General features: G+C 30.3%; 1 protein-coding gene across 2 annotated transcripts; it reads right to left on the bottom strand.

The window, feature by feature from the left end:
* Positions 1–8,001: 8,001 nt before the first annotated feature.
* Positions 8,002–19,808, bottom strand: LOC107446690 (progranulin). 2 transcript variants are annotated; one of them, XM_071182894.2, is made up of 3 exons: positions 19,738–19,808; positions 12,874–12,957; positions 8,002–8,440 (listed from the first exon to the last, which is right to left on the bottom strand). In XM_071182894.2, exons 1-3 carry the CDS (start codon positions 19,754–19,756, stop codon positions 8,019–8,021), a joined length of 525 nt encoding a protein of 174 aa, XP_071038995.1. In that variant the 5' UTR covers positions 19,757–19,808; the 3' UTR covers positions 8,002–8,018. The 2 variants fall into 2 exon arrangements, with proteins under 2 accessions (XP_071038995.1, XP_015916888.2); XM_016061402.4 differs by lacking the exon at positions 19,738–19,808 and adding an exon at positions 14,972–15,108.
* Positions 19,809–21,155: the final 1,347 nt, after the last annotated feature.

The raw sequence follows: 21,155 nt of genomic DNA, 5'->3' as shown, positions 1-21,155 counted from the left end.
GCATCAGTCACCATTTACTACACGGGCAGTCCTCGGCCGGCTGTGGATGAACCCACGAACTCTTGGGCATGGGTTCAGTGCCCTACTATCCAGGCCTATAATAGATAGATTTTATTTTATTTTATATCCGTCGTAGAACAGCTGATCCAATTTTTGGGTTTACGACCACTAATGTTCAACTCCGTAGTTTTGTAATTTTATAATTAAAAAATTAAAAACTGGAAAGTTCCGCCCCTTGTTTACGTTGCTGATCAACCCTCATGGTTGCTTCTCATTAATCATTGCGGATTAAGAGAAAAAAACCGTTTATTTCCTTAAATTACGATCGCATTGCTATTTACATTTTGAAGATGACTAAATTTAGACAAAACAATAAAATTGGTACCAATCAATAAAATTAGAACATCCTGTAGAGTTAATACTCAGTGAAGATGGAACCAAGGGAAAGAGTATTCGCCTCCGAATGAGGTGAACCAGATTCGAAATCCAATAATGGCTGGTCGATACGAATTCCGCACCCGGCTTGCACCTACTACAGTGCTGATGCAAAATATCCTCCACGGTAGACGGATTATAGGATTTCGTGGTTTTTTTCTTCGTGTAACGCAAATGCGGGTTAGTTTCAATAAAAAAAAATTCCCGACACTTGATCCAAGAGTTCCCTTGTCTTCTGGATTGGGTACAAAATTACAAGGCGACGTTGTTGAACATTGGTAACAGTAAACCCAAAATTGGGTCGGCTGTTGAACGACGATTATGAAGTAAAATAAAAACCACGCGCTCCAATCACAATATTTTTCAGTAATATCCCGATTTTTTTTTTTTTTTTTGAGAGTAGATTTAAAGCTCTTAAATATCATTACTTAAACTGCATAACATATTTGAGTTTGGATGGAGTTGGATGACTGCATTCAAATCATCCTATTACAATCATTGTTGTCGAAACTGGTTGTCGTAATAATTTCATTTAAAAACAATAAAAGGTTTCAACTTAAACAGGGCATTTCATAAAGTTCAACCTTAATGTATATTTTTAAAATCCTTGATGAAATTTAATTAAAAAAAAGGGGAACACACTATAAGGGTCATAAATTAATATTTAGGCAAGGAAAAAAAAATCAAAATTTAATGAATCACGACTGATGAAGGTGGGATTGACTAAAAACTTGTGATTACTAGAGAAAACAAAACTTAGAAGGCGATTAAAACTTAACACGTTCGTGTGTCATCGGCCATTCAAACTGGTTTTCTATTTTTCATACCGCCTATTTACCAATTAATTTAACTGATACGATGAAGTTGTCATTTTTTCTCTTCTATGAAATATCAATTTGCAGCTTTCACAACGTGTTAGATGTAATTACAGAACACCCTGTATGATATACAGTATTTTACGTGATTATTAATTAGGTAATTTTCACAATCAAATTTAAATTTTAATAAGATAAATAGCTTTTCTAATACCTAAAATTTAAAAATATCATTTTTTAACTTCTTGTAATTACTACGTCTCTTCAAAATTATGTTGAAAAATTATGATGTTAAGAATGATATAAAATGTTTCATACCTCTTAAAATACACTTCTTTTTATAATCATTAATGAATAAAATACAAATAATATTTAATTCTTAAAGGAACTTCAACATTAGTTTTGGACAAATAAATTTTACTGTAATGTGAAAATATTTTTAAATTCTTGAATTTAACTTCATAGATACGACGGAAATGCGAATTGCCATAGCATTTGTGCTCATATTTTCGACCGCTCTTTAGAATGAGCTATTGTAAAAAGTTGCATAGATTTTACGAAAAAAAGAACAACTTAGTGTTCAAACGATATTGAGGAGCATTTAGAATGTCGAAGGCACTCTGGAAAAAAAAAAAGTAAATAAATAAAATTCTGCTGCTTTTATCCTTGTGTTTCATACTAGGTTTATCAGGCATGTTGCAAATATTGATGAGCTTTCTTTAATATCATTGATGTTTGGAACAGTGTAGTCGATTCTGGTAATGCTGTCATTAAACTATAACTGAAATTTCATCTAGAAAGAGTCAGTCCAGTTTGAGCTTTATCCTAAGCACACTTCTCTTCAAATACAATTAATCCATATATAAAACGTAGCAAATCAAAATTGAAACATTATTTATTGATTACCAGTTAACATCACTATTTTCCTTAGTAATAATCAATGAAAACTCACCACTCATGCTCTAAGGAAATTCTTTTTCAATGGTGCATTAGAGTTCAAACAGCGATTTTACAAATAAACAATTAAAAATAAATAATAAAAAGTACTGTTAAATTAATGGGGTATGCCTTTTTATTCTATGCATAAATCATGGGGATAAGTATAGGCTTACTGTTTGCGGGTTGCAGCCCAAGGATAGTCAAAGGGTCATCTAAGAAATGACAAAAATAAATAAAATAAAAAAAGCTATATTCAATAATTTTTTTGAAAAAAATGTCAAAATTCCAAAACTGCTAAACAGTATGAGAAAGAGCCTTAGTGCAGATTATACATAAAAGGCCAATTCTATACATGCAAATAAAATAAAAATTATATATATATATTTTTTTCATGAGTAAAAAATTAACTAAATATTTAACAAATCTCATTTTCTGTATTAAATTTATGAAAATTTATTTTAGCCATGATAAAAAAATTATATATGTGTAACATGTTATGAAAAAATGAAACTTTACTTTACTTGTAGCTTTTTTTTAAGACTATGTACAAAAGCAGCTTCTTTTTTATATTAGGTTTTATTTCATACCAAACTTTGAGTACATTAACATTGATACAAATGGTAAATAAATTAAGAATTAAATATACTTTTTATGACCATTTAAACTGTAGTTGATTTAGACTAAGAAGAAATAATACACTTCTCCATTTGATTACAAAACAAGAAATTATTATTTTAGGCTATAAAGTAGTAGTAACCATGTAAGCATAAACAAATACTGTTAATTCAAATAATAAAAAACAATTTAATTCTATTTACTTAAGCTGATTTGAAATGAGATCCACAATCCCTTAAGATGTTCTTTGGTTTCTTTATGTTTCTGAACAAAGCATAAAAAATAAATGCCCTTTTAACATAAAACGATAGTTGTACTGTAAAAAAAATTTCTTCCTTCATGTTTCAGCATTCATACATAACTTTTTCAGAAAAAAAAATCTCTATATATATATATTCTAGCAACATTTAGACCAATTTAAATTAGATATTCATTCAACACAAAACAATCCTATAAAAAATTTAAAAAAAAACTAGAGTAAAAATTAAATTAAAATTAGAGTAAATTATTTACACTTTTTAATATTGTGTTCAATAAACAAATTTTGTGTATTATAAAATCATATTATGATTGTGAGAAATAGAGACACTTTTTTGAAAAGCCACACAATCTCCGGTACACAAAAAAATATATGAAAACAGACACGAAAGCCACACATCAATTAAAACGAAAATGTATTAAAATTCATCTGAAAGTAAGATCCAGTCAGTGGTGTTACATCCTTTAGAACTGCTCTTAGAAGATATTAGAGGGTATGTTGTAATTTTGCAGTACAGACAATGGTGGATACGATGTATTTTAGATGTAAATATAAACTACGAAGAAGTTAAGATACGTTTTCTACAGCCTCATGGACCCTCACTGTCATACTCGTACCCACAGAAGCCTTTGATATTGAAAGTAAATAAATCACAGATCATTTAGAAGGTAACAACAACAGGTTAAGATTTTTTCATACCGTCTAATGAGATAAAATAATTAACAAAAAAATAGCACTACATCATTCCTAACTATTTCATAAAATTTTATAATGCTTATATGTTTAAAAAATTACTAATTCTGTTCATAACATATTGTAACAGAGTTAATAATCATAATTTAAAAAAATATTTTCTATGAAATAAATGTTATTCATATCTTGTAACTATTTCACATATTTTTTGCATATCAAAAGGTAAACCATTTTTTAATAAGAAAAATATAATACACTTGCTAAAAATAAAAATGTTATTTTCGATACATTTTAGGAGACAAAAGTATGGGATAAATACTACTTTTGGTATGAATGATCATTGATTTATATATTGGTTTAAGAATTTTAGGCTTTTTACTCAGTTTTCCATGTATATTGTATGAAATGTCTTAAAGGGGAAAAAAGTTGTACAGCATACCACTTTCAATTAATAAAAATTTTGGTTTGCAATAATTAATGTTTTTTTTTTTTTTTAAGTTTCAATTTCTATGCTACAAATTTGAAAGGTGTAGAAGAATGTTGTAGTCAAAAAAAAATATTTCTTTCATAATTCTTTGAGACCACATATCACAGGTCAAATCAGGTTGCTTTGAAAGTTGACCTAGCCTCAGAAAGTCATATAAGGTATCAAATGAAAGGTTTATTGCAATGGTGTTTCAAATCTTTTTTTAAACACCATTTACTTTCTTCTAAAGTAAAAAAAAAGTAACTTATAAAATAAAAGTTCTTAAAGTAACTTTTTTTAAGTAAAAAAAAAATACAGTTATTTATATGTATGCAAGTTAGTGGTTTTTTCAGTGAAAATTTTATTTTTTCAAGTGTTTATAACTTGGGCAAATTTCAAATTAAAAACTGTTCGAATTGTTTACTTTATCATGTGTGCATGTTCCACCAAATTTCATTAAAATAGTAGGGGGGTCAGTTCAAAAGTGATTGATATATTGTTCAATGACTCATTATGAAATTTTTCCTTTGCTAATATTTCTTTCTACTTATTATATAAATATAATTCAAATTTTAAAGGATCTTTTTGATTGATAGTTTCTAAATCAAAAAATAAAAAATTTTACTCTTATATGCTTCAAATATAGATTTTTATATATTTATTATTTGATTGTTACAAAATTGTTTTTCTAATAAAGCAGTGGTAAGTTTAAAAAAAGCAACATTTTTATACTGCCACTTGATGCACATTTGACCTAACTCTTAATACACAGCAGTAAATAATATGTAATCAAAAATCTAATCTATCATCATGAAAGTAAGTAGTCAACTATTCGAAAATAAATTTCATGTAACATGAATTTTTTTCATTTCCAATATTATTGTTATTTCCACAGAATTTTTATCATTTCAATATTATTGCTTATCATGATGTGCTTAGATTCACAAATATATTATTACTTTTCATTACTTCCAAATAAATATATAATAATTGATAACCACATAAAAATTTTACCGATAATTTTTCTCTTGCCATAGTTTTATTAACTAGCGATAATTTTATTAAAACTGCGAGTTACAAATTCATTTATAAAATGTTAGAAGTAGAAACACTTTTAATGTCGAATAAACATAATATATAAACACTTAAACATCAATTTGAACTTTACTCCAGAATTATTTTTTATGTTACAATTATAATGCTTAATAATTAAGTACAAATGTTAGGAAATATGCATAGGATGATTAGACATTACATGGCATAATTATTCTTTTAATTTAGATCCGAATTTTCTTTTCCTTACAACAGAATGTAAGAAAATTATATAAATATTGCAGCTAAGCTTTTATAAGAGAATACTTAATTTAAAAGTATTAAGAGCAAAGTATTAAGAACATACTCTTAATATCAAAATGACATACTTTTATTTAAAAACAAATAATAAACATAGCAAAGAAAACATTCATTTTTATTGTTACATTTATAAATATCTAAAAATTCGAAAACATTTTCGCCTAATTTCTTTTTTAAACACAAATCTCCTCTTTTCCAGTGTCTGTTTACGAAATAAATGTAAACACAATCCATCAATGAACCAATTGTTTCATCACACCAAATACGAGATTACGCGAGAACACAGACAGGCGTGCACAAAATTAATGAAATTTTTATTTTAATTCACAATAAACGCGATAACTTCCCAAATTCTTGCAACCATGAGTGATAGTCAACAGCCAATCACAATGCGAAAAGCCCATTGATCCGACGTTATCATTTCCTTGTTGCCATTCTGTAGTAGAAACTATGGTTTAAAATTAGTTACCAATTCCTTAAAAGATAGAGACCCTGGGCTATTGGCGACGGTCTGGGAAACATCCCTGAGGATGATCCGAAGACATGCCATCACAATTTTGATCCTCTGCAGAGGGGATGGCACCCCCGCTTCGGTAGCCCAACGACCTGCGCGCGAAGTCGAGCACTTTACGGTAGCACAGTTTAACGAGGACCAATACCGCACACCCTCGGTCCCTACGCAGACTGATCCAAGTGGGTCACCCACCCGCACACTGACCGCAGCCAGTGATGCTTGACTTCGGTGATCTGATGAGAACCGTGTCTTAACGATCAGTCCACTGCGGGACAAGTCTCGCAGTGGACTGATTATTTAACGACATAGGCAAAAGTGTGCCGCGACAAAAATAAAGGTTGAGAATCGATGACATAGAAACTGAAGTTCGCCACACTATGAAAGACCTTGGCAACAGATAGGAAGCAACGCAGCAACAGATTTTGATCTACGTTGCCATTGCGATGGGGATAGAAAGCAACGCAGCAACAGATTTTAATCTACGTTACCGTTGCGATCGGTGGAGACCCAGCTTTAGCGTTAGATTCGTGATCGATCTTAGACCCTCTCCTCTTCTTCTCAGTTGTATATTAATGTACCTACGAAATTTCCCCCTTTCTTATTATTTTTCGTAGTTAATTATCTGAAATATTTTTTTACATTTCCATGACGCTTTTTTTAGAACTATGTTCAACGCAGTTTCCAGTTCCATGCAATTTTCTAACTTAAAAAATGTTTGATCTACTTGATGCTAAGTGTTGCCGTAGGTAGAGAATTCTGCTCTACGCCACCTGTAGCCTATTTCGATCGCCAATTGTAAAATGTAATTTGAGTAATATTTTGCAAACTTTAAATAATGTTAAAGAAAAAACACCAAAGTAATTCGATAACTTTAGAAACGGCAAGGCTACGCTTCTGATCAGAAACGTAACATTTTAACTTGGAGAGAATTGAACCTCGGCCTACTGTGATCCGGCTCAATGGTCTGCAAGAATGTACGAAACAATGACATGTACATAAAATCCCACCATTAATCCCCGATGATTCTCTCCATAACCATTTATTTTGGAGGTCACTTTCTTATATATTCCACTATAATAAGAATTTTGATTACGGTACCCAGGTCCAGAAGGCCAATTCACCAAATGGCATAGATTCATCGCTTGACGATTCATTCTTGTATCAACGCAAAAGTTTAAGTCGATGGCCAAATCTTTATATAATGAAAATTTTAAAAGTCCGACCCACCTTTTCGCAAAAATATATCTTAAAAGTTACATAAATTTTAGATAATAATCTAAGTGAATTTCTTTTTATAATTCAATTTCAAAAATATTTCAGCTTAACACTCATAGAAAAAAATGGTTCTGTTAATAGTAAATTCGGCTGTAAACTTTTATACTATTTCCAATACATTACTTTATATTGAACTTTAACTAATCAATGTTTTACAATGAAGTTGATCTATGCTACATACATTCTTTAAAATATTTTTAATGACAAAAGCTGTTATGTGTTGCTTTTACCCTAGATTTCTCTGTAATTGGGTATAATATGAAAAAAACACAACTACTTCGATTTAGTAGGAACAACATATGACGCAATGCTAAACGAATGGAATTTAGTTGTTGTTTATTTAGTTATTGTTATTAGTAGTTGTTGTTATTTGTTTTAGTTGTTGTTGTTTATGTAGTTGTATTTAGTTTCAATAACTTTTCTTTATAATGCAATAAAATCTGGCGAGCAGCTATTTAAACGATCGAACACTTCGTTTGTTTATTTGTGGCTTGAAGTTAGGCTCGCAGAAAATGCCGTTCATGGGTTAAATTTAGTAGGAACAACACAACCTGTGACGTAGGCTATATTATACCCAATTGTATTTTTTTATTTAGCTAAAACTTATGAATATAGAAAAAAAGATAATAATCATATATTATTTTTCTTTTTTTTTCAGAATTTATTGAAAAGTGTAGCAGATACAGGAGTAGAAGAGTTTTTTCTTATGCAATACTGGGATGTTGAATCGCAATCAGAGCCGGATGGGCAACAATGTTGCATATCAGCACAGCAACTTGCATTTGGATACGGGCAGCAATCATATCCACTTCCTTTTCGATGACAACAAGTTGATCCAGTAGAACAAACTGAACTATCTGGACAAAGTATGAAATTGGGCATTTTGTTAAAAGCAGATTTCAGATTCAAAACTGTCTTGAAATAGACTCGTTCTGGATTCTGCTCAGAATTGCACTGAAGTGTGGTGAGGTTGCATACATAATTTTGTGGGCAACAATGAAATCCATCAGAACAACATACAGCGTTGGGTAAAGGACAACATTCCCAGCTTTTCCAGTTTTCGCAACATGTCTGGCCTGTAAAATTAAAGTTTCAAATAAATGAAAAATAATTTATAGTTGTAGTTCATTTACGTCGCACTAGAGCTGCACAATGGACTATTGGCGACGATCTGAGAAACATCCCTGAGGATGATCCAAAGACATGCCATCACAATTTTGATCCTCTGCAGAGGGAATGGCACCCCTGCTTCGGTAGCCCGACGACCTGCACGCGAAGTCGAGCACTTTACGGTAGAATAGTTTACCGAGGACCAATACCGCACACCCTCGGTCCCTACGCAGACTGATCCAAGTGGTCACCCACCCGCACACTGACCGCAGCCAGTGATGCTTGACTTCGGTGATCTGCTGGGAACCGCGTCTTAACGATCAGTCCACTGCGGGACAATAATTTATAGAGATGAGCGAAATATAATATTAACTTACATACTAAATTAACACCACACCTACAGACAAATTTTTAGAGTTTTTATCAAAAATAAATGAAAAAACTTGCTTATTAGGTTCAAAAATTAATATTTAAGAGACGAAACAGCAAAAGCGTAATCGAATAGCAATCAATCGCTTTTGAGAAAGACGGGATAAATAACATAAAAGTCAGCTTGTTTGCCGTGTGAAGTTTGAAGGTTTTTTCTAATAGCTGACTTTCAACTGCTTACTGTTTCCTCCGACAATCAAACAAGTTTTGCTATCTCTAATCTTACTTTCCTTGTTAATGATTAGTCTAATTTTGATAACGCTTTTGTTTTTATTCCTTGTTTTAATGTTAGTTAGAGATTCTTAGTTTACGCGTTGCTTTTTAATTTTTTCTTCGAGGGTTTTAAAAACACACACTAAGCTTGTTGCTGAAAAGTGTAAATAAAATTTAATAAATATTGGATTCTTTTGTTATTCAAGGAACGAAATTTCCACTCACACTCACCAGTCAGCCGTTGGCGACCAAATATTTATGGCAGGCGAGTAAGTTTTGCCTTGTAAAATGCAGTGTTTCGAATTGAACTACAAATTTTTTTAAAGAGTTGGGAGTTAACATCTACACTCTATATATCAGGACGAAACAACTGTGCAAACATTATAGTTCGCAAAATTTAAGGCTATGTCAGTAGGACTTATTATTTAATTTATTTCTATTATTGTTATTATTTTATTATTAGTATTATTTTATGATTAATGTTATTTTGTTATTATTTAATATTATTTCACTTATTCATTGATGTAAAAAAAATTCCCTTTTATTTTCAGTTTTTAATCTTTATATTTTTGATCTCCAAAAATATTTATACCGCATGAGTTAATGTTTTAAAAATTGCTTACATTCTTCGTCAAAATAATGGCAAGCAAAAATTTTCGTTTGACTAGAATTGATATTTCATGCCCTGCTGTAAACTATAACAAATTTTTTTAATAGTTACTTTTATAATTATTTTTATAATTTTATACATTATTTTCTTTAAAAGCTATTTTTTTCATTTCGTAAGTAGTTATCGATACTTATTGATCTAGATTTATGAAATTTTTATTCACCCATATTTTTCAGTTTTTAATTTCGAGGGAACTAAGTCAAGTATGACAGGCCAAGGTTTCTTTTGTAAATCACCTAATCACTATCAGTAATATTAGGCTACTGTTATTAAAAGGGGGTGGAGATTTTGATATTTGTAAATCAGCGAATATATATCGTGATACATATCGCGAATACATTTTTGTGATGTGACACTTCTTGTGATAAAATTTTACTTCCTATGGAACACTAAGCAACAGAATTTGGGTTGCGGTAGCTCAGGGGATAGAGCACTCGCCTCTCAATGAGATGCTCTCGGTTCGAATCCCTGTCCTGGCTGGTGGGTACGAATGCCACTTTCTGCTTGCATGACAGCCAATTTGTAATCCAGTGTCCTTTAGCGACTTTTGGGACTTTTCCTCTCGGTTGTAGTCAGTCCCAATTAGGGTGCAAGTTTTTATTACTTTTAAAATTTGTTACCTGAGCTAGAAAAAAAAAACATTCAAAAGTAAAATATTTTGTTATTTAAAAAAATGCCAAACAGGAAAGTGGGCTTTAAAGGCCGCTATATTGGTAAATCACGTTGCGGCAATACGCAGTGGTAGACGGATCATGGGTTAGAATCTCCTGAGAATCAGGTTTACAATGTGAGTGGTTTCTGTAGTTTTCCTCTCCATCTAATGCAAATATGGGTAATTTCCATCAGAAAGTCCTCCTGAAGGCTAATTTGTTCTGATATAGTTCCAGGAGTACCCTTGAGGTTTGCGTTGGGTTAAAAATTACAAGGCATGATATATTGATAGTCGTTAACACAAAAAAAGGTAGACTGTTCGATGCTGTATTAAAATAAAACTGTGGATTAAAATTAATGATCCTAATTTCCTTTATTGGAGATTAGATTTCGCTTTTGTGATCATAATTTGCGATTTATAAAATTTTTCTCTAACCAAAAGTTGGAGAAAGTAGAAAGCATTGAATACTTTCTTCAAAAATATCCGTTGCAGTTTACTTAGTATAATATTTTAAGTATCAAATCAATATCTTTAAATGTTAGAGGACTATAAGAATACGATTTAGCGAGAAGAAAGATAGATAATTACGAAATAAGATATTTTTTTAAACATATTCATTCAATTAAGCCGCACTTAAAATTCTTACAATAATATTTCATCACTCAAAAATAAAAGCTAGTCTTCTAAAAAAAAAATATTTTACATTCCACGTTTTTGATATTGACGATACACGTTATCTTGTTTTCTTCATTATGTATTTTGCTTTTATCACCCTCGCAAAATCTTATTCTAAGTCCTTCTAAGTCTAACAAAATCTTTAAAGATTTCTTAAGAAATATAAATAAACGTAAAATATTAATTTTATAACTGAATAAAATTAGCAATAAAAAATGCCCCAATTACAGTTTCTATAATGGAGCAAGGGATGCATTTAGGGTAAAATTCGTACATAGTTTCAAAAATATTCTTGAAAAATCCAGACTAGCGTACCACCAACGTGCTTTTAATGCATTATTAAATTATAAAGCTTAAATAAAATAAAAAAATATAGCTGCGAGCGAGACCAGTTCCGAAATTGAAGACAATTTGTTCCTTTAAAGCCATTTTTAATGTAAACAATAGCACTGAAGCTTGTAAGCCGTTAATAAGTGCATTACCAAACTAATCTGCAAACTAACTAGGGTGGTCTGCAAATTATTTAGGTAATGTGGTGGAAATGTGCAATTTAAGTAGGTAATGGCAATAAAATATTTCCGTGTAATAGGCTATTCTATAGAGGAAATTCCAAAAACTTCTTAAGTAACCATTTGAAAACAATATTAATAAAGAATTTGGCGACAAAAGGCCACGTTTAAATTAAGTTTGGCTTGCCGCTATGTTGTGGCAAGTCTTTTATATAAATACACTTAATACAATACACACCCTTGTTTTTATACACACATTAGCAAAAATTTTACCTTGCCCCAGTTGGGCTCCAAATTTGCTATAGATAACTCCCATAAGAGCATCCATCAAGAAACCAATTTTAGGAAGTCTAGTTTTTTTAATATTGGAAATAGAATGGCTTCCAACATTGGTTGAATAACGGCTACAAAATATCGGGTGTATTAGCCATTTTTATATATGGACTAATATAGACTGTTTAACGGCTGTAAAATATAGGGTGAACTTCAAAAATTTGAATAGGGCGAATATTGGCAAAATATTGACTCTTTAAATCGTTATTGAGCCAAGATTGGTGAATATTGGCCCAATGAGAACCCAAGTTATTTTGCTTCTAAAACCTTGATAAAGCAAGAACTTCAGCCATTTGACTCGAAACTCTTAATCTGCATATTTTTCATACTTTGTTTTATTATTTAGTTTTAATTTAGATCCAAATAAGTGAAAAACATTATATCTACCGTTTTAATAATTAATGGTTATGAAATATAACATGAAACACTAGTGTCTTTTTTTGCGTTAAGGGTAAAATCTTCCAAACAAGGCTCACTTCCAAACAATAACTTTTCAAATTTTTACTTATTTGCAGTTATATAGATCTAAGAGAAGTGGTTATTCATCAGGGAAATATCTTTAATTAACAAAATCAATTAGTGATAAATTTATGAATATGAATAGAAAAAAATTCAAACAATTTTTCGTTTTTTCTGTCGGAATTTTCTATTTTAGTACAAATATAACTCCAATAGCTCTGTTTAGTAACTATTAGACTGTTATTTATAATGAAAAAATACTAAACTACGTGTTAGCTTAAAATTAAAGCGTCAGAGAAAAATATATATAGGAGACACCGGTGTGCCATTTGTGTCAAATTCTTGGAAACAGAGAAAATTGTTTGCAATGCATCAATTAATACTATTTTAATGAAAGGAATGTCCCCAAGGGGAAAAAAATCATATTTTATATTTTAAAAAACTTTTAAGTACACTTACCCTCAGAACAAATACTTTCTGAACACTTTCCTATGACAGAGGTAAAGACAGCAAAAAGCACGAACAAAAGATGCATCACAAAACCTGAAATATGGAAAAATAAAAATAACGATTAAAAACTTTTGACTATCAGGATTATGGCAAGGTTATGGGTATTTGAGAGATGTTAGGAATTTTTAAACGTTAAAACTGTAGAGAAAAATTTAGAATTGAAGAATTATAGAAATTTTAACAATGGCAATAAAGCATTGTATTTTTCAATTTATGTTTTTGATGCTGAAAGGTGCCATGATATTACAACAGTGACAATAAAATATTGAAATTTCCTCCATATGTTTTGTTGTTGTTGCTGCTTCTAATGCTACATGCCAATACCAGCAAGCTTGCTTGGTGAAACCAAACGAATTTAAGGCAGAGAGTGAGTTTCTTGTTTTTCAGTGTCGCCATCTGTTTCCAAGAATACGATTTCAGCCTCACAGTTGTCACAGTCCGTTTATGGGGCGGACCCATTCATATATCCAGTCATTCATCCACGGATCGTAATTTTGAATTGAACCAAAGAACTATCAATCTCCAGTTCAGTATCCCCAGAGGTATGATTTGTTTTGGAAACATGGAGGACTTTGTAACCCGACAGATTTAACACGCACCAACCTCCATTTACTACACAGGGAGTCTTCAGCCAGCGGTGACAGAGCTTACAACCTCTTGGACAAGGACACAACGCCCTACCAACCACGCTGTCCCGGCGAAGTATGGCCGGAAGAGCGTGGTTTGTTTTTGATCTTGAAAAGCTCCATGGCATTTCAACAACGACAATAAAATAATGAAATTTCCAATGTATGTTTTTAATGTTGAAAGGCTCCATGATTTTCGTGTGAATTAAAAATTTTTGCGTTGCGGCTACTTCCTAAAATTTCGCTTAAAAGGCAGTTTTATTATTTACTTAATAAAGCGTATATTTTTTTGTACAGGTCATTAGAAAAGTCCGAAATTTTATTGGGGTAATTTTAAAGTGTTTAAGTTTTTTGTTAATTTTTCACAAACTTAAAAGCATTCGATCAAAATTGTTGAATATGTAGTCGCTTAGTTAATGTGTTTTCCCCTCTGTTAAACTATTCAAAAGAATTCATCAAATGAAATTAACTTAGGATTTCCTATAGCTAACAAACATAAAAAATATAACCTCTGCTTTGATTTTGAATTACGTTTAATTCAGTATTAGTTGCACTAAAAATACAGGTGATGGTTCATGGGGAACCCAATTACTGTCTTTAATAACTTATATTTCAAGTTTCATAAGTAAGAGAATTTTCCAAGTTTGGTCCTTTATTTGTTAAGCAAGGGCAAGAAAGGAAACGCAATCGCAGGGTTCAAAAAATCTCACTATTAGTTTACATATTGATTAAAATAGACTCTCCCTATTCATAACAACTCCAAATTACCATTTTTCAATGAAAGGGGAATATTTGGCCTTGATTCTGTCCAAAAGATGGAAAAACTACAAATTTTTTGTATTTACTTGATTTATAAACTTTTACTTGATTTATATTGTATGTAGGAAAAAAAGCGACGTTTTTTTTTTAATCGTCAGTTACGTACATGAGTATGCGGATTAAAAAAAAAAACATTTGTAACTCTTCTGTGATCAGTTTTTTCTTTATATTAAAAAATGTGAGAACTATTTACTTACTCCAAAATTAAATCGAAATTCAAGCAATCTGAGACGAGTTACTTATTTATTTGGACATTAGAGAGCTCGACTGCAAAGGAGAAAAATCATAATGCATCCGCTAATAGTTTTCGCGGGTGCCTTAAATTTGACGTGAAATGACTCAAAAACTAATAACCAAATCGATAATGTTTGGATATCAAAATGTTCTTTAAATATTTCTCAACCAATGCGCGAAATTTCACTTTGTTTCATCAATTAATTTTATAAATTTGACTGCGGCACACTCAGGGCAAATTTCCCATAGTAAAGACGGCGCAATATCGTTTTTTTCATACAGGGAAAAATTTTATCATTAAAAGAATAATTTAAATAATTATAATAATTAAAAACTACTAGATGTTAGAAGAAAAAATTCATACATACTTTTTGTTAATAACTGGACCATTTCACATTTATGAAATAATAAAAATGGATAAATGAGACTTAAATTTTTTAACCTTGTCATGCATTTATATAGTTTCTTTTCAGATATCAAATAATCATCCATACACTTGAATTAGTTTTTTAATCAGTAGCACACAAACACACATAAAAAAAATTCTTTGAATAAAATATTAAAACCATTCTTTCACTTCGATAAGATTAATGATAATTAAATCATAAGAACAATAGAATTACTTTGGATTGGTTCTAATGTTTAAGAAAGGCTTCAAAGATATTTAAACTTTCACTTTCGTAAAATACGTTTCTGATAAAGCAATTAACTAAACATAATCTCAAAATTATCAAATTTTTTTCATATTTCAATACTTTTTATATAATCTATCAAATATCTTAGCAAAAATATAATTAATAAAAACTGCTTTTTGAAGGATATACCTTTATCGTGTTACGTTAGAATCGCCCTAAGAAAGTATTTTTAGAATTCTTACAAAAATTGAAAACAAAAAAGTATGCGCACTGGGGGCCTCAAATTAATAAGTGGGAAAAATACTATGGAAATCTGATTAATTACAGTAAAAGAAGACAGGTTCAATAAACATCAAAATAGGTTTCATTGGTGGTTGAAACTTTGAGATGTTTCAAACAATCAACTTTCAACTTCTTTCTTTTTTCTCCTATAATCAAACCTGTCTTGTTGTTTATTACATTCACCTTCCTGTACTGTGATTTGTTAAGCTTTCATCCCGCAATGCTTTTTCTTCGCTTAAATATTAATTTGTGACCCTCAGTTTCATTATTTAATTTTACTTTGAAATTAGCTTTAGATTATGAATAGTAATTGAAATTACTTTGCCAAATTCGGTACACAGTTATGAAATATTTCATAAACAATTATTTTTAAATAATGATTTGGTATATTTTATAATTTAATTAAATAATGAAGAAATAAATTTAATAAAAAGATACATATTTTTTTGTATGTCTTAAAATGAAATGATAGGTCTTGTTTAACTGCATTGCAAACTAGTAAGCTATTATGATGTAAAAAACTGCTGGCTTTTTAATTATAGTCGGTACACATCTTACATCTATCACAAGTGAAGTTATTTAGCGTGTAATATGAAACTTGTTCGCAATATATGTAGCCGTTGAAATCATTGAGCAGTTTAGTTTTCGGCTAAAATAAGTTATCTAGTCCTGTCGTATGTATTTTCTTGCATAATCATAGCAAGAATAATTATAGCATGTAATTTGCAATAATGTTTTCGCATGCTTCAATAATTTTGCAGCAATATTATATACAGTGAAACCCCTTGGGAACGAAAACTCTCTGTTCCACAGTAAAATGGTCGTTAATGGAGGTTGGTCGTTCTTAGGGTTTACCTCTATTGACTTCGAAATGTTATAGAGGGTACATGATTTTTCGCAAGCGATTCTACTTTTAGTTAGTGTCCTTTTCTTGGTGCAGAAAGGCCACTAGTGTTATGAAAACCGGATCAATGAATAAAATTTAACGCCAATAAAATCGATCCCTACTGACATAATTATTAGTAAAAACAAATTTGCCAATTATGAATGATTTTGAGTACTTCATTGATATTCTTGAAAGCAACTAAAATAATTGTTGCAATAAAAAGCTAATGAAATTAGAATAATCATTTTAGTGATTATATGAACCTTGTCAGCAAAAATAAGTAAATCACTACCCACCCTTATACTTGTGAATAATTATTTTTCAAAGCATAGTTTTTACCACAAGTTTAAAGATTTTCTTTAATATACCATGAGTTTTTCTGATAAAAAGGCATTACTGTCTTACGCAATCATCTCCGGTAATTTCCATTTCCTTTATGTGTGTCAATGAGAATAAACCAGACACTAAACCCATCCCCTTCCTTGGATGCTGACGTACCATTAACATAAAAATGATTTCGTATGACTATTTGTTACAATTCTATAAAAATTACATTGCTAAAAGCAATAAAGAAGAATTTTTTTTTAATAATTACTATTGAAAGCTAATGTATTTATTAAACTTGTATCTATAAAATGAGCAAAAATAATTTTTCACCTATGTTTATCTGTCTATGCATTTAAAAGCTAAATTAAGTTAAATAATATGAACATTAGCACATGTAATAAAGATAACAGCTATAGATAACAGCTAAGATCTAGATGCAGAATTTGACTAGAGTCAGTGTCAGATGTATATACTTTTCTTGATAACTCTAACTACAAAAAAAAAAAATGTTCATTGAAGGATTATTTACATTTAATGACTATCAGTAATTTGATGTTTTCTAAGAAGTTCTCGAATGATAAGTTTTCTAGACTGATCAATGCTAACTAGGCAATTTTTTTATTCAGATTCAACGAGAATTTTTTTATTTACTTATACATCCACTTAATTTGAAATTCTTGCTTACTAAAGTTATACTTTTAAGAAAATTATTGACATACAGGGTAAGGTGGGTAATACCGGATAGCTAAGATTCGAAGGTCTGTTGGAAATTATATTCATGGCCTTAAAGCTGTATAATAGTAATTATTTTCATATATAGATTAGTCAGTAAAACAAGGAGTAATTCACAAGAAAATTCAACTATACATTTGAAATGGAATTCAATTAGAAAGATTGAGTGTTGTGAAGAGAGTAAGGATTAATCCTTATAAGGCTTGAAAGTAAAATTAAGATTGATACTGAATGAAAAAAAAAAGTCGTATCTCTACTAAAAAGAATAAATTATTTTGATTTATCAAATTTTTTAAATTCAATTACAGTTTAAAAAGCATTTATTTTTTCTGTATGAACTTTGTTCAAAGATAACAAAATATAGAAAATTGAAACGAATTTATTTCCCAATATAGTCTTCATCTGTTTTATTTTAAGCAATAACAAAGGGTTTTTTCTAAAAATGAAAAATGTAGTACCGTCATTCTTCGTACTTTGTGCAGCGGGGGCTACTTTGTGCAAATTCGAATTCGGCATTTTTCAAGTGCTGCTATTCAGTATTATGTTTATTTCACGTTAAAAATGTGTGGAATTTAAAGATAGAAGTCTCTTCTATTACTACAAACATTTTTTTCGAATTTTAAAACAATCTCAGAGTGTGTTTCGTTCATCCAATGTCAACAACTTTCCGAGGACGTCGGATGTCGAAAAGTGTGCGTGGAAACTTTAGCTGTGAAATGCAAAGACGTTGATAAAACAATTGTCGTAAGTGCAAAATTTTTTATTTATATATTAATAAACAATTATATCATGTTAGCGTTAAAAAATTTTAAAAACTAATAACAAATAAACGGAAAAGGAAAAAAAATGCACTTTGGGGCTACTTTGTGCAAAGTTTCATTCGTTTTTTTTTTCGACAGAAAAATGGTCAGACGTTATAAAAAAATACCTGGAACGAGAAACTACCGTGATTGCACTTTAGAAAAGCTGCAACAATGTTTGCAAGCAGTTGCTGGTGGTATGTCGATTGGAGAAGCTTCTCGGAAGTACAAAATCCACAGAAATACTATTTCTAATAAAATTCACAAGAAACACATGAAACGTGCAGGTAAACTATTATTTTTCTTCTACAAAGAGTTTTCTAATGAATTAATCAAACGATTTAACACATAAAAATACGTTTTATAGGACATCTGGTGATTTTGACAGAAACTGAAGAGCAAGTTCTGACATGTTCATTCAAGCATGTTGTCTTCAAATGTATCAATATTATAAATGTTAATGAATATGTAATAATTATTTTTTTTGAAATATCATCCATTTGAATGCTAAAAAAAGTATATGGTTTCCTTTTGTTTAAACTCAAATGTTTTGAAATAAACATTCTTTTTAAGAAAAAATTCTTCAAAAAAAATGGTTTTTTAACGCTGAAAATTATTTTCAAACTAATACCTTTACATATCTTGATGTTTTTGTCTTTAAAAATGTCAACAATTAACTTTTTTAGCAATTTTATATCAATATTTTACTAAAAACATGATTATTAAACTGAATTCCTATCGCTGCACAAAGTAGCCCCATTTGGGGGCTACTTTGTGCAAGGTCTGTTTTGACATATTATTCGTAAATATTACATGCAAATAATGCCAATATTGATCAAATTCACTCATCTGAGTCCAGTTATGAATATAATATCGATAAATTTTACTAAAGTTTGAATTAACACAGTTTTTTTACATGTCAAAGTTCAAAAACTGTGAAATCCTGCACAAAGTAGCCCCGAATGACGGTACCAAAAATGCGTTTTTTATGCAGTTGCATAATTTTTTAATTTTATTGTTTTTGTAAATTAATGACGCACATAATAGGACGTAAAGTAAAATCCCGTTGTATCCCGTTAATCCAGCCGTATTACAAGAAGTCCGCTGTCGCAAAAAATTTCTAAGCCACTGTCAAAATACAAAAAGAAGATACAAAAGATATAACTATTGTATGTTTATTACGAGTTGAAAATTACTAGTCTTCCTCAATTACTAAAATTTTTTTTAAGAGGAATATATTTTTCTGCTGTTTAAATTAGCAATATTACACGAAAACGTTTAAATGGATGGCATTTTTTAAATTTATTTCCTCTAGTTTTGTTGTTTCTAATGTCAACTTGAACAAACAAAGCTCACACGCCATTATCCTTTTGCAAATCAAGTTAAGAAATGCCTTTTGTTTGACAAGAAAGCACCGCAGGGGTGAAAGTACTTCTTAACTCAAAACCCCACGAACAGATGGCAGTACTTACCACTCATTCCTGAGGCCATTTCTTCATTTTAGACGTAGATCTGAAGGGGAAGAAAAGTTTCTCTTGATCCTTGTCGAGCTCAGCGACTGGGCACGGGACTTTCGATTCCGCAGATTTTACAAGCAATAATATCGTATGCACTCGGTGGGTCACAGTGGAGTCGAGGACCGAACCCTGGACCGGAGTCCGATTCTCAAACCACTGAGCTACCACGACCCTTATTTCATGTAGCAATGCAGAAAAGCAAACGTGTGTGCTGCGACCATCGCTGACCAAGTTAGTTCTGTTGTTTTTAGAAAATGTACTTCCTGCCATGTACTTCAAAAGAAAGTTTTTTTTTTTTGTTGAGCACCACGTACCCTCTTTTTCATAGCTTATACAGTTAAAATGAACAGTCACTTTTATTAATGATGTCAAAAGGTATTGGAGTTCATTTCATTTTCATCCTCCAAATATCTGTCACAATTTGAAAACATTTTGTTTAAACATTAATGTCGCAAACATTTCTAACTTTCATTAAGTACAGAGTTACGTCAGTTACATTATTCTACGTAATACAGTTCCTAAAGCTAGATATGTAATTTAAAACAAAATAATTATATTTTGAATAAAATAAAAAGAGGTAAATATATTTCCATTATTGCTACTGTAACACTAAATATATGTATTTGCTTACAACAACAAACTCGCTGTGTTGACAATTTCATCTCTTATTATGAATTATTGTTATAATGGACTTGTGATTTTAAAACTGAAAAATTATTCTTTAACGACAAATTGTTAGCTGAAACTATAATCTATATAACTCGTAAAAACATAGTTTCAACAGGTGTTTTATATAAAATATGTCATTTCTAGAAAAGAGTCTTTATATGGGTTAAGTCTGTTTAACAAAATAAATAAATTAAAAAAACTATATTTTTTTTCCTTTTCTAATTATTCGATTCTTAAATATTTTATTTCAATGAAACTAAAACAAAAAATTATGAAATGATTAGAAATTAATAAAATAATCGGAATGCACACGTCATGAATAATGCAAAAAGGCGTTGACATTTGCGAAACTGACTTAAAACCTATTAAACCATCACTCGATCTTGCATTTTATTTTCAGATATCATTTTCTAGGATTAATGATTTTGGATAACCTTTTTGTGCATGTTACTTGAGTGCAGCTTTACAAGCACTTCATATAAAGCACTTAAAAGATAAAGTACTTGTTGGTATAAATTTTTATGTCCTTCATATTTCGTTCTACTCCGACACGTTTTCTTAGATACGTGTGACTAACGATGGATTTGATAATCTTTTGAACCGCAATTGCTCATCGAAGTCTATCCTCGCTTCCTTCCTGATATACTTTCTCACCTTACAATCATTACAGATCGCTTGTATGTTGTTACACAATTTTTTTTTTT

The sequence above is a fragment of the Parasteatoda tepidariorum genome, chromosome 7, assembly GCF_982258835.1.
Source record: "Parasteatoda tepidariorum strain Cologne lab strain chromosome 7, Ptep-v5.0, whole genome shotgun sequence".
Classification (NCBI taxonomy): domain Eukaryota; kingdom Metazoa; phylum Arthropoda; class Arachnida; order Araneae; family Theridiidae; genus Parasteatoda; species Parasteatoda tepidariorum.
The sequence above is the reverse complement of the archived record's forward strand: the minus strand, read 5'-3'. Positions and strand labels throughout refer to the sequence as shown.

What these genes read in the sequence shown, in the direction of transcription:
- LOC107446690 (XM_016061402.4), bottom strand. Translation starts at nt 15,095, where the DNA reads ATGGATGATTATTTGATATCTGAAAAGAAACTATATAAATGCATGACA. An exon ending in GGTCCAGTTATTAACAAAAA is followed by an intron (nt 12,958 to 14,971) that starts GTATGTATGAAT and finishes TCCATATTTCAG; the next exon opens with GTTTTGTGATGCATCTTTTG. An exon ending in AGAAAGTATTTGTTCTGAGG is followed by an intron (nt 8,441 to 12,873) that starts GTAAGTGTACTT and finishes TTAATTTTACAG; the next exon opens with GCCAGACATGTTGCGAAAAC.